Here is a 14,848-nt window from a genome sequence, read left to right on the forward strand (position 1 = left end):
GGTATAATATACTTGATTACATGCACTTCATTTGAACTCAGATTGAATGTTGTCTCATTGCCGTGGACTATCATACCTCCTTTTGCTGGAGTATACTGGGTATATGTCAATGAAACAGCTTTCCAATGATACAAAACTCTAAGATTGTTTAGAGCATAACATAGTGCCATCTGCATCCAGGTGTCTAAACAGTTCTTGGCATTTTTAAAAATTGGGTTTTCCCAAGAAAAGGGAGGGGGTATATGTCCCAAATCCAATCAATAAATTGTTGAAAAAGAAGGTGGGTACCAACACCTAGAAACCTCACCTTTTTGATCAACCCATTCCTCAATACAGTGAACCTGCACCTTTGTTTAATATTGTGACCGTCTTGGGTTTCTGGTGTGCATGCATGATGCTGCAGATTTGACTCATGGCTGTGTCTGGTCAAGGACTTATAAATTATTCACACTATACAGCTATATACATATCACAGGCACTTGTCATGTAATGTTTACCACGTTCTTGTTCTGATATGCATGTAGTATTTACCATTGGAATTACACACTATCTATTTATCTGTCTTCATATTTTTCATGTCAGGGCCTTTTATTGCCAATAATACCGTATGGGTTTTCTCATTGTTGAAGGCCTTTTAGTTTCCTTTAATTGCTTACATCCACTTCATTTGAACTTTGGTAAATAGTTGTCTCATTGGCACTCGTACCACATCTACTTATTTTTATATGTAGAGATTTCTAGTTAACTAACTTGATATAAAGAGATTACCTGTAAGAAGTCTTTCAGCAAGATCGATTGACTGATGATGGGGTTTCCACAACTCAATGACAAAAAATTCAAACTCAATCTATGTTTTGTTGTAATAAGCATTGTGTATAAGTTTCATGACATTTCAATTTGGTTAGAGGATGGAAACTTATTTCCGGCGTACAGGCAGCCAGACAAACTTAATGTCCCCTCCGTTATGGTGGGATAAAAAAAAAAGCCATCTAGATTGTATTTAATTTTAATCAAGAGAAAAACTTAAACCAGTACTGAAAAAAAACATATACACTGTATACAATGGTATATATGAAGGCACTTGTTACAAATACAACAAACAGTTTGTAAGAAAAAAAGGTAAGAAAATATATCACATTGTATTTCCAACATTTCCAAGGCACCAAAAGTTAAGGAAAATTGTACATAATATCACAGATATATTACTGTAACATTGTATTTCCATTCATGCACAAATGTACAATAGAAACGAAATGAATGCCACAAAAATGAATGCCTACTTTGAATTTATTTGCAAAGGATATGCACTGCAATAAAACTTTTCGCAATGTTTAAGTTCCACAAACATGAAAAGAGTAAAATTATAGAATAAGCCATTTATCTATTTTATACAACTGAACATATGTAATCACTAATGTAAAAAAAAAATGCCTGTATTTTTATAACTTCAAAGAGTACAGTGTCCTGTTATTAAATTTCATTCATTAATTATGTTTTAATATATTAAATGTTCATGGCTAATTATAAAGCTATATGGTAAACATGGTAAAGAAATGTTTTTGAAATTGGTGATGTGAAAAAACTCAACATTCAACATTTCTTAATCAACTGTCTTTCAACTTTATTTTAATTTCTGCTTTAACATGTTTAAAAATCAAACTCAGATATTTCAGAAAAACACCCTTTAATAATTAATATATTATGTTATAAAAAAGGTTGTATGCTAGGCAGGTGTCATATGCAATGACAGGCTTACAGAAAAATGACAGAAAAACATATCTACTAGAATTGAAATATTACACAAACATGTGTATCAAGTGGACGTGAAATCACATACATGTACTTTGGCTTCTTACTCAAAGTTATAATACAAAAAATATCCAACCAGGGATTTAGTTGTTAGTTAAAAGTATAACATTATCATACACATGAAACATGTAATGTAAACTGTCAAAAAAAATGTTGCAATAGATGCATACATGCATACATGTATCATGTAGCTTTTCATCAACTTCCACACAAATGTTCCCTAGCTTTATAAGGGAAATGTAAATCATGTTCATATAAAATTAATGATACTCTTTTTTAGAAGACAATGAAAAAATAAATAAACATACAGGACAAATACCATATGAATACATGTACATGTATGCATGATATGTGATACATGTACAATATTATTATCAATGGCACAGTAACAATTATCATGTCAAATGAAATACTTTTAATAACATATCATTGTATTTAGTTGCAGTACATACAAATGTTTTTATGACAATCATAAGATATTTAAAATTCAACCAATAGAAGCTCTTTGGAAATGATATTTGGAACAAATTAACCTCCACTCAAGTGACTGTGTATAAAACATGAAATATATACATGATATACAAACAATACTCATCTTTGTCATGTTTACATGTATGTATATGTAATAAAGAGTTAGCTCTCTGTTTGTCTTTAGTTAGTCAGTGGCGGATCCAGAAACTTTTATAAATGTAATAGGGGGCCCACTGACTGCCTCAAAGGGGGCCCACTCCAGTCATGCTTCAGTGATTCCCTACATATACAACCAAATTTTTCCACAAAAGTGTGGGGGTGGGGGTCTGAAAACCCCTCTAAATCCACCTCTGTTAGTGTAAATTATAATGCTTAGTAATCTAATATCATGTAAACACATTGCAGTGATATTGTTGGCTTTTTTCAAAACTACCTCTTACCCTTTTTTATTGGGAAAATATGCGTCATTTTCATCAAATTGGGAAATTTAAAATTAACCATGAATTTGACTGAAGCTTCAATTTACAGAGCCATTTTCAAGAGTCAAACCCTGCTTTAAAATAAGACCTCATTTTGTCAGTGATGATACATAAATAGACCCTCAAATCTGCAAATATCATGAATATAGTTATTTTAGGCTTGAAAAATGTTTAAGTACATGTAAGTGTTTTTCAGTTTATATTCATGCACATTTTCTACTGAGACAGCACTGTTTGGGAAAAAAATTGTCTTTTTGTGAATAATTTTAAGCCATTTTTTTTCAAATTGGGATTCTTCTCCAGGGGAAAAAGCCTTTCTTCTCCACTAATTTAAGGCAAACAATATCACTGCATTGTAAAATACATTTCAATCATGGCATGGAGAATCAACAATATAATTAAGCAATGCAAATAATTAAATAATCATGATAATGGAATGGGGGAGATTTTAAATAGTACACAGGTACATACATGTTCATACATTTCTTATACATTTTTTGTACATGTATAATAAAAAACAATGCTATGTTGAACAAAATACATTTATATTCAAGTATACTTTCATTTGTAATATAATGCATGTAATTGTTTATTATTAATACTTTTTAATCTAATACATATTTTATTCAATATCAAGGATATCTTTTTTAATTTAATACATTTATTTCTGATTCGTTTAAATTAAAGATTGTCAGTTGTCAGAATACATCTACATGTATCAGCCATTCCACCTAAAAACTCTCACTTCAGCAAACTGTTCACCGACAAGTAAAACAGCAATGTCCCCGTTATGGGTCACTGCTACGTTTAAAGGCTTTGCTTCATTTCCTATTGCGTCTGTATCTTCAATAAGGCACTTGATATGTCTGCCCTTTTTGTCGAAAATTTCTACTCGGAAATTGCCAGCATCTGCCACTATAATGTTATTGTGACTATCTGTTGCAACTCCCATTGGACAGGAGAGATGACCATGACCTTCACCTGTGATGCCGAACTTATGTTTAAATTCACCCGTATTGTCAAACACTTGAATGCAGTTATTTCCACAATCAGAAACAATAATGTGATTCTTCTGATTGATGGTAATAAAGTTTGCCGAAAGAAACCTTTTCTCTCCAGAACCTTTACTTCCAAATTTGGTTGAAAATTTTCTTTTGTCTGTGAAAATCATTATTGTGTGGCTTTCTAAGTCAGAAATAACTATTTGATGACTACTATTTATAGCTATTCCACTAGGTTTAGAGAATCTATAAAATTCTCCAATATCCTCTAACAGTTTCCCATCCATATTATAAACTCTCATAATAGATGAACCAGCATTTGCAACGGCTACAAGAATATTCCCATCTCGCATAAATGTGAGTCCACTTATCTTACAATTCATACAAGTAATTCTGCTAAGTAATATACCGGTATTTGAAAAGACTAGTATTCTTGAGCCACTTCTATCAGATATTGCGTATTGGCCAGTTTGACTAATGGCTAAATCGTATGGCTTATGAAAATCTATCAAGGTACCTCCGAACTGTCCAAACTTTAGTATCATTTCATCTCCTTCAACAAACACATAGTCTTTTTTCTCGCTGTCAGAACGTTGAAGTGCTGGGTATAGATACGGATCACCACTTGCCCCACTTTGGTCTGTATACTGACTGTTATTATGTTCAGAATTTGGGTTTGTTGTTGATCTAGGAGGGGCCGGACGCGCCGGAGTCGAAAGAGCATCCAACAAACTTTTGATATGGAAGTTATCAGGGAAAGATTCAACACCTCCCGCGGGAATCTGTATGATTTGCTTACATTCGGGGCATGGAAAATTGCCAACTTTGTCAAAATTTCTGCCGAATACATAGCCCCTGATGCAATTTTCACAGAAAGTATGCAAGCATGATAACGCTTTCGGGTGATCAAAATTTCCTAAGCAGATGGCACACGTTAAATGGTCGTCTTTTATCTTTGAACGTAAAGTTTTCTGTGGAACAGTTTGTCCCTGACTGAAAGATGCCATGTTGTTTGTTTTTAGAAATGAGCTTCAACTTCCGCCGTTATTTTAACCTCCCTATAAGAGGAAGTCTTGTTGTAAAGGAATATTAAGCGATGTTTTTTGCAAATTTGACACTTCTTTTAATAATTTGAACGGTGACAATCCTCATATATAATTTCATGTTGACAAATAAGCCATAGCAATATACTATAAATATAAGTAAAATTAAGGGAGGTAAATAGATGTTTTACCGTTACAATATGACTAAAACCCAACATGTTATGACTATGAAGATATAGCTGAAGACCAAAGCTGAAAAACAAACGACACGTACCTAGTGATGAATTTATATGTCAAGTATTTGAGTTGTCTAAATAATTATTATGTCTAGGAAGATAATTATTTTTTGTTTCTGTTAAAATAATTTTGTAGTGATACCTGTAAGAAGTCATGTATGATATTTCATTTATCATATATTTAGTCCATATGGGAAAAAGGGGATGGGGAGGGAGGGTCCAGTGTAGGGTTGTATACAATGAGTTAAATATTAATTGTTTGCTTTTTTGCCCTAAATAAGAATCTGGAGGTTTTTATTTTTATTTTGGGGAAATAGCGAATTTTGAATGAAAAATAAAGAATAGGAATTAGTGAATGCATAGACACTTCCGGAATGATTCTGGGGGAAATGAAGGTCATATAAACGTCTGATTGGCTATAAATGAGTGGCATGCATTATGTGTTCAATGCGTCCGTAAGTGGAGTCGGATTGAAATCATGATACTATGTTATAGGTACATATTATGATAAAGTGTTCATTTACTATTGTGATTAGTTATGATGATAACCCACGAAACACTGTCAATTTGGTGCATATTATATAATCATGTGATAATGTGATGATTTAATCTTGAAATAGTGTTGCTATTTTGGTAAGAAGTTGTACATTTGTGTATTATTGATATTCTCTAAAAATAGAACAGTAATGTGTATAAATTTGGTCATTTTCAAGTTTTATATATATATATACTCTTCTATCCTCTGTATCCTTTATATTGTTTAACGTTTATTGAACCATCAAACATAATAGGATCAAATTTGAAGATATCTGGATGACCTTGATGTGGTGTTGTAGGTCCAAAGTCTGCCTTACTCCATTGGAATGGTGGTTGTTGGTCATGGGTTGGACCACCAATAGCTATAAACTGTAGGTCCTTAATCATTGTCATATTTGTTGATAGATATATTAAAGCTTAAAAACAGAGAAAGAAGTGCAAAGTTTTTATAGAATATAGGTGTAAAACTTCACAGTTTTCTTAATAAGGTATAAAATATTTTAGAAGTTATGATATATTGGTGAATTCAGGAACATATATAGATATAATGTTTCCAGGTGGATTGAAAACTTTTTTACAATACCATTGCATGTATGTGCACTTTTAAATTGGTAAAATATATTTTGGCAAATTTTGTTCTATCGGCCCAAATAACTTTCTAAACAGTATATATTGAAAAATTTAGATTTATAAATATGAATTTTCTGTAATAAAAAATGATACTTTTTAGTTTTAATTTATGTTGCATTTATTAAGGAAGCAGATGTTTTCATTTAACTTATGTTGCATTTATTAAGGTATCACCTGTTTTATTTTATTTATATTGTTTCAGGTACTGGATCTGGTGTTGGTACATTTATATTGAATTTGTTGGAAGAAGACTATCCTGATGTATATAGGTAAATTATTGTCTTGGATGTAGAGGTGTCTCATAGGCACTTATAAAACATCTTCCTACATTAAAGTATATCTAAGGACTATAAGATGAACTAACAATTTTATATATTTGTTTTTGTTTGTTTGTTTTGATTGCTGTTTTATTTATTTATTTATCTCGGTTGGCTGAAGTTGTTTCTGTTTAGTGACTTATTCAACCAATGTTTTTTTCCAAATACTCATTAAAGACTCATTAAATGTATTTTGGGATTTTTTTATGCATCATTTATGGTAGCTTTTGATGAAGTTAAAGTCCAATCAACTTGAAACTTAGTACACATTATTCATATTCTCTATAATAGGATCTTTCTAATTTTAATGCCAAATTAGAGTTTTAACTCCAATTTCAAGGTTCACTTACTGAACATAGAAAATGACATTGTGAGGGGGTCCTCCATTTATTATGGACACATTCTTGTTTTAATAGTTATCAAAGGTACCAGGATTATAAACAATATGTCATTTTTCCAAAATCCACAAATTACAGTTGCATGTATTTATATAGAAATATTGGAATTTTAAAACAAGAAAAACTTGTAAGAGAACTTTCTTTAGATAGAGCTTACAGACTAAGAGCATAGTATTAAAATGCAAATTACCCCTCTAATTAATATTTGGATTCAACATTTTGTTTAGTTTCATTGTATTAATTTTAAATTTATTATTTAAATACTTTTGATCTTTATATATTTAAAATGAAGTAAAAACTATCTGTTGGCAGATTTGTAACAGCAGTTTATCCATCAGCAGAAGATGATGTTGTTACCTCCCCTTACAACAGTGTTTTAGCCATGCATCAGTTAACAGAGAAAGCTGATTGTGTCTTGCCTGTTGAAAATCAGGTTTGCAAATTAATTCCTTGATATCGGGTGACACTTTAGTCATATTTTGTTATTTCAGCTTTTAATATATAAGATATTTCTGGTTTACTTTTTAGCTCACCTGGCATAGCCATGTGAGCTTATGCCATCACTTGGCGTCCGTCGTCTGTCGTCGTCGTCTGTCGTTGTCGTAATCTATTTCAAGAATCTTCTCCTCTGAAACTACTAGGCCAAATACTTCCAAATTTCAACTGAATGTTCCTTAGGGTATCTAGATTATAAATTGTATCCAAAGTTTTGATCTATCAACAAACATGGTCGCCATTGCTAAAAATAGAACATAGGGTCAAATGCAGTTTTTGGCTTATATCTAAAAAATGAAAGCATTTAGAGCAAATCTGACATGGGGTAAAAATGTTCATTAGGTCAAGATCTATCAGCCCTGAAATTTTCAGATGAATCAAACAACCCATTGTTGGGTTGCTGCCACTTAATTGGTAATTTTAAGGAAATTTTGCAGTTTTTGGTCATTATCTTGAATATTATTATAGATAAAGATAAAATGTAAACAGCAAAAATGATCAGCAAAGTAAGATCTACAAATAAGTGTATATGACCGAAATTGACAATTGACCCCTTAAGGGGTTATTGTTCTTTAATGACAATTTTTCACAATTTGTTCATCATATTTGCTAACTTTAAAAAATCTTCTCCTCTAAAACTACTCAATTAAATTCAACCAAACTTCAACTGAATGATCAGTAGGGTGTATAAAATAAAGTTTGTGTTTTATTTTCTATTTTGTCAAAAAACATGGCCGTCATGGCTAAAAATAGAACAAAGGTTAAAATGCAGTTTTTGGCTTATATCTCAAAAACTCCAGCATTTAGAGCAAATAAGACAAGAAGTTAAAGTATTTATTAGGTCAAGGTCTACCTGTCCTGAAATTTTCAGCCAAATCGGGTAACTGGTTTTGCAGGTATAATGCCCCTGAATTGATGATTTTAAAGACATTTTGCAGTTTTTGGTTATTATCTTGAATATTATTATAGATACAGATAAACTGTTAATAGCAAAAATGTTAAGCAAAGTAAGATCTACAAATAAGTCAATTTGACCAAAATTGTCAATTGACCCCTTAAGGAGTTATTGCCCTTTAAAGACTTTTTTTTCACAATTTGTTCATTATAAAATTGAGAATGGAAATGGGGAATGTGTCAAAGAGACAACAACCCGACCAAATAAAAAAACCAACAGCAGAAGGTCACCAACAGGTCTTTAATGTAGCGAGAAATTCCAGCACCCGGAGGCGTCCTTCAGCTGGCCCCTAAACAAATATATACTAGTTCAGTGATAATGAACGCCATACTAATTTCCAAATTGTACACAAGAAACTAAAATTAAAATAATACAAGACTAACAAAGGCCAGAGGCTCCTGACTTGGGACAGGCGCAAAAATGCCTTTATGTTGACTTACTTTAAAAAATCTTCTCCTTTGAAACTGCTGTATCAATTTCAGCCAAACTTAGGCTAAATGAGTTTCAGAGTATCTAGTATAAATTTTATATTTTATTTCCTTGTATGTCAAGAAACATAGCTACTATGGCTAAAATAGAACATAGGAGAAAATGAATTTTTTTTTGCTTTTGAAGAAAATTGGACGATTCAAAGAACATTTGAATAAATTGAAAAGCCAAAATAATCATTGATGAGAGATTTAACCCAAAAAATTCAGTTGATCGATTCAGGCTCTTGTTAAAAAAGAGGCACTCACTCACTCAGACCAATTATCTTTTGTGGGGTTATGTTTATCTTAGAACAGGTTATAAGTCTGAATAAACCATACATGTAGTTCTATAAGAGGGGGCTTGGTCACCATGCCCAACTCTACACCCATCTATGTAGTAAGATATGAAAGTATTTGAAATTTTGTATTAATCATACATTTACTGAGGTGATAGGAATGGTTAACATGTATTACTTTGGTAATAATTTACAACTATCAGATATTCTTAGCTTTTTGCCAATTAAATTACTAATTGCACACATACCTTATACTGTAAAAGTTGTATTGTTAAAACAATTTTTGTTGATTTCTTGGTTTCTTCTAACTACTTAAATTAATTTTGTACCCAATAAATACTTGTTTTCTATTTAGTATTTAAAAAAAAATTATGGCGGCCATGAATCCGTTGTGTAAAGTTTCACAAACCAGCAACATTTAAGTAGAATATTTTCACAGAATTCTATTGTTTAAATTAGTTTCTGATTTTCTAATTACTTTTATGTTTGAAACCACATACGAAGCTAAACAAATAATTCATGAATCTAGACTATGTTTTAGTTACATTTTGTCTCTTTTTTCAGGCATTAATGGATATTGTTAACAAAATAGGTCAGGCCATACCCTCATCTAGAACCGGTAAAAAGACATTCTTCCCTACAGATGTGAAGGCAGGAAGTGCTATACATATGGGAGATGGTGGACTGACAAAGACCTCAGAGGAAAAACCATTTGATAGCATGAATAATATTGTTGCAAATCTTCTCTTGAATATGACAAGGTATTTGTTAGATTGAAATGTAAGAGTTTAAATAGATATAAGAAGATGTAGTATGAGTGCCAATGAGACAACTCACAACTTGATATGAGCATCACTGATGAGTCACAATTTGTAAAAGCAAACCATTATAGGTCAAGGTACGGTCTTCAACACGAAGCATTGGTTCGCACTGAAAGCCTATTTCAATCATAGTTTTTAAATGGTGGCTAGATTTTATTTATTTATGGAGGAAGACATAGTTCTGGTTAAGAACAACCTAACCTTGGCAGGAAAATTAGTTAGTCAATAAAGATTGAAGTTAAACGCATCTTTACCATTAGAGTTTCAAGGTATTTTAAAGTATAAATATGGTCTCTAGATGACAACATGACAAAACATACAGTAGGATTTTTGTTTGCCTCAGATTTTTTCCACAAAATTAAGGAAAAACATATAACTTGTTTATTCCAGTAGAATGTGTACTTATCATTCTCAATAAAAAGATATGCTAGTTTTCCATAAGCCTTTTCTAGCCACTGGTGGTGATTTATTTTTAAAAGTTGATTACTTGTTGATGTATTGATATAGGAGAAAAAACATGTTTGTAAAACAGGTGTCAAGTCACTACTTGTGAAAGTAACTGATAACAAACATTGAATGTTTCTTTTTGTCAATTATTGGAGTTTAAATACTTGAGCGAGGTACATTTTGAAGATGAAACTTTGTATTATAAACAATGTGCACGGTCAACACTTTTACAACCCTATGAAATTACAAAAGAAGCATTCAATACTTATAATTACATTTTTTAGCTAGGATCATGAAAACACAATTTCTGTCAAGTTTTTCTTTAATTTACCTGTGCACTTATTTGTTGGACATAGAGTGATCATGAATATTACATTTCATTATGTAATGAATGTCGATTTCAGAAGGATGCATGATTGCTGTTAGCCAATCAAAATAACGTATCATAATGAAACATATACATGCAATGTTATTATTATATAATCAACTTCATAAAATTTATTGTTGTACATTTATACTGTGGTATGGAGCAAAATCCTTGCAGTTCACATGTTTCTCTTTAATCATGATGATTGGAAATTTCCTTAAATGGTTGTTTTATGATGATGCATGAAAATTTAGCAATATTTAACAAATATTTTAATATAAAATATTTCTTTGTAATGGTACAAGGGAAATAACTCTTGATTTATAGAAAAGTCTCTGTTCTGTTATAAGAAATAATCTGTTCTCCTTGTCAATAGAGATTTTTAAATTTGTTTTATTTTTAAATGAAATGGATATGCATAAGTATATGTTGGCGTATTACATCATATTCAGAACATAGATAAAGGAAGATATGGTGTGAGTGCCAATGAGACAACTCTCCATCCAAATAACAATTTATAAAAGTAAACCATTATAGGTCAATGTACGGCCTTCAACACAGAGCCTTGGCTCACACTGAACAATGAGCTATAAAGGGCCCAAAAATAACTAGTGTAAAACCGTTCAAATGGGAAAACCAACGGGTCTAATCTATATAAAAAACGAGAAACAAGAAACACATATAAACTATAAAAACAAACGACAAATACTGTACATCATATTCCTGACTTAAGACAGGTGCAAACATTTGCAGCGGGATTAAACGTTTTAATGGTACCAAACTTTCTCCCTTTTTCTGAAACAATAGCTTATCATCACAACATAGAAAACCACACGATAAAATATCAATTAGAAGGCTTAACTCAATCAAAAAACATAAATTAATACACTATGAACGAATATATTTGATCTGATAACCCACATACATGTATCATAATCTTTTAGTCAGTTTAATTGAAGTCTGGAGCTATGCCAGCTAACTGCTAGTAGTCTGTTGTTATTTATGTATTATTGTCATTTTGTTTATTTTCTTTGGTTACATCTTCTGACATCAGACTCCGACTTCTCTTGAACTGAATTTTAATATGCATATTGTTATGCGTTTACTTTTCTACATTGACTAGAGGTATAGGGGGAGGGTTGAGATCTCACAAACATGTTTAACCCCGCCGTATTTTTGCGCCTGTCCCAAGTCAGGAGCCTCTGGCCTTTGTTAGTCTTGAATTATATTAATTTTAGTTTCTTGTGTACTATTTGGAAATTAGTATGGCGTTCATTATCACTGAACTAGTATATATTTGTTTAGGGGCCAGCTGAAGGACGCCTCCGGGTGTGGGAATTTCTCGCTACATTTAAGACCTGTTGGTGACCTTCTGCTGTTGTTTTTTTCTACGGTCGGGTTGTTGTCTCTTTGACACATTTCCATTCTCAATTTTAGTATACTTTTGTTGTGTAGGGGAATCTATAGTTTTAAAGATTATTAAAAAACAATAAATAGTTTGAACCATTAAACTACATGTGTAAAATATCTTTATTATGCAAACTATTTTTGCTTTATTTGCACATGTACAAATAAAGTATTCTTTTAATCCACTGCCATGTTAAGCAAGCGGTTATATGAATATTGATGTTTCCTAACCAGTTCATTTGGTGTCCTCTTGGCGGTCCGCATTTCAACCATGTCAATTTCTTTGAGAAATTAGGAGTAGTTTCAGGATAAACACAATATATGTACATTGTCGGAAAATATGTGAAATTTATTTGTACTCGCTACGAAACAGGAGAAAAGCTTGTGGAGCCTAGCTTTTTGTTATTTTTCTAAAGATCATAAAAATTAATTTTATATATTTTATATATATATAAATATATTCGTTATATTTGTTGATACAGTTCTTTTTTTTTTTTAGTTCTGCAAGATTTGAAGGATCATTGAATGTAGATTTGAATGAAATCACCATGAATTTAGTGCCATTTCCAAAGTTACATTATTTAGTGGCAAGTCAGAGTCCCCTTTACACATCTGCAGATGTCCACTTGCCACCCAGAAAGTAAGTAATGTATATTGTGGAGATAAGTCAGATAGAAACCAACCTTACATACATGAAGTTTAAGGGCATACGATACAGTTTTGATCCTGTATTTACAGTTTAATGAAAATTTCCATATAGGCTATTTTTTGCCTTATCAAATCAAATATGTAATAGAAAAATACCTTCATGTGCTACTTTTTGAGTTAAATAAGGTCAAATTTCGTATATTTGCTCAAAATTCAGATTGTGGCCATATTTTACTCTCGAAAGAGAGACATAACTTTTTTGTTTTAAAAGATAAGCACAAATTTTTGTTTGTTAAATAATTTTTATATACGACCGCAAAATTTGAAATTTTTTTCGTCGTATATTGCTATCACGTTGGCGTCGGCGTCGGCGTCCGAATACTTTTAGTTTTCACACTCTAACTTTAGTAAAAGTGAATAGAAATCTATGAAATTTTAACACAAGGTTTATGACCACAAAAGGAAGGTTGGGATTGATTTTGGGAGTTTTGGTCCTAACATTTTAGGAATTAGGGGCCAAAAAGGGCCCAAATAAAAATTTTCTTGGTTTTCGCACTATAACTTTAGTTGAAGTTAATAGAAATCTATGAAATGAAGACACAAGGTTTATGACCACAAAAGAAAGGTTGGGATTGATTTTGGGAGTTTTGGTTCCAATAGTTTAGGAATTAAGGGGCAAAAAAGGGCCCAAATAAGCATTATTCTAGGTTTTCGCACAATAACTTTAGTTTAAGGAAATAGAAATCAATGAAATTTAAACACAATGTTTATGACCACAAAAGGAAGGTTGGTATTGATTTTGGGAGTTAAGGTCCCAACAGTTTAGGAATTAGGGGCCAAAAAGGGACCCACATAAGCATTTTTCTTGGTTTTCGCACCATAACTTTAGTATTTATAAATAGAAATCTATGAAATTTAAACATAAGGTTTATGACCATAAAACGAAGGTTGGTATATGTATTGATTTTGGGAGTTTTGGTCCCAACAGTTTAGGAATAAAGGGCCCAAAGGGTCCAAAATTAAACTTTGCTTGATTTCATCAAAAATTGAATAATTGGGTTTCTTTGATATACCGAATCTAACTGTGTATGTAGATTCTTAATTTTTGGTCCCGTTTTCAAATTGGTCTACATTAAGGTCCAAAGGGTCCAAAATTAAACTTAGTTTGATTTTAACAAAAATTGAATCCTTGGGGTTCTTTGATATGCTGAATCTAAAAATGTACTTAGATTTTTTATTATTGGCCCAGTTTTCAAGTTGGCCCAAATCGGGGTCCAAAATTAAACTTTGTTTGATTTCATCAAAAATTGAAAAATTGGGGTTCTTTGATATGCCAAATCTAACTGTATATGTAGATTCTTAATTTTTGGTCCCGTTTTAAAATTGGTCTACATTAAAGTCCAAAGGGTTCAAAATTAAACTAAGTTTGATTTTAACAAAAATTGAATTATTGGGCCTCTTTGATATGCTGAATCTAAACATGTACTTAGATTTTTTATTATGGGCCCAGTTTTCAAGTTGGTCCAAATCAGGATCCAAAATTATTACATTAAGTATTGTGCAATAGCAAGAAATTTTCAATTGCACAGTTATAAATTCAGCAATAGCAAGAAATCTTCAATTGCACAGTATTGTGCAATAGCAAGAAATCTTCAATTGCACAGTATTGTGCAATAGCAAATATTTTCAATTGCACAGTATTGCACAATAGCAAGAAATATCTAATTGCATAATATTGTGCAATAGCAAGAAATTCCAATTGGATTTCAATTGGAGTTATCTTTCTTTGTCCAGAATAGTTGAATCAACTTAAATCATTGTTTTATACAATATACAATGTATATTCACTTTTACTACCAACTGATAGATTAAAACAATCTTTACCATTCAGTCATTGTCAGTGATAACAAGCACTTTTTTTACATTTTAATATTTTATGATGTATTTAAATGAGTAGTTATTGTTGCAAACTTCATTATAAATTTGAATTGAATTCAGTTTTGAAATAAGGGAAAGGGGGA

The 14,848-nt window shown here is 31.5% G+C and overlaps 2 protein-coding genes across 2 annotated transcripts in view; one reads left to right on the forward strand and one right to left on the reverse strand.

Annotated features, from left to right (window-relative positions):
- Window positions 1–14,848, forward strand: part of LOC134691371 (tubulin epsilon chain-like) — a 29,090-nt gene that overhangs the window by 10,901 nt on the left and 3,341 nt on the right. Inside the window, exons 6-9 of the mRNA XM_063551877.1 lie at window positions 6,409–6,475; window positions 7,234–7,354; window positions 9,702–9,898; window positions 12,679–12,819. Of these exons, the coding sequence (XP_063407947.1) occupies window positions 6,409–6,475; window positions 7,234–7,354; window positions 9,702–9,898; window positions 12,679–12,819 (526 nt within the window). The remainder of the gene's footprint in view (window positions 1–6,408; window positions 6,476–7,233; window positions 7,355–9,701; window positions 9,899–12,678; window positions 12,820–14,848) is intronic.
- On the reverse strand, window positions 1,035–4,979 carry LOC134691372 (tripartite motif-containing protein 2-like). The gene has a single exon (XM_063551878.1). The coding sequence runs from the start codon at window positions 4,765–4,767 to the stop codon at window positions 3,478–3,480; it is 1,290 nt and encodes a 429-aa protein (XP_063407948.1). The 5' UTR covers window positions 4,768–4,979; the 3' UTR covers window positions 1,035–3,477.

Source organism: Mytilus trossulus, chromosome 11 (genome assembly GCF_036588685.1).
Source record: "Mytilus trossulus isolate FHL-02 chromosome 11, PNRI_Mtr1.1.1.hap1, whole genome shotgun sequence".
In the NCBI taxonomy this organism is placed as follows: Eukaryota; Metazoa; Mollusca; class Bivalvia; order Mytilida; family Mytilidae; genus Mytilus; species Mytilus trossulus.

Excerpts from the sequence above, each read along its gene's own strand:
- LOC134691372 (XM_063551878.1), bottom strand. The coding sequence starts at position 4,767 with ATGGCATCTTTCAGTCAGGGACAAACTGTTCCACAGAAAACTTTACGT.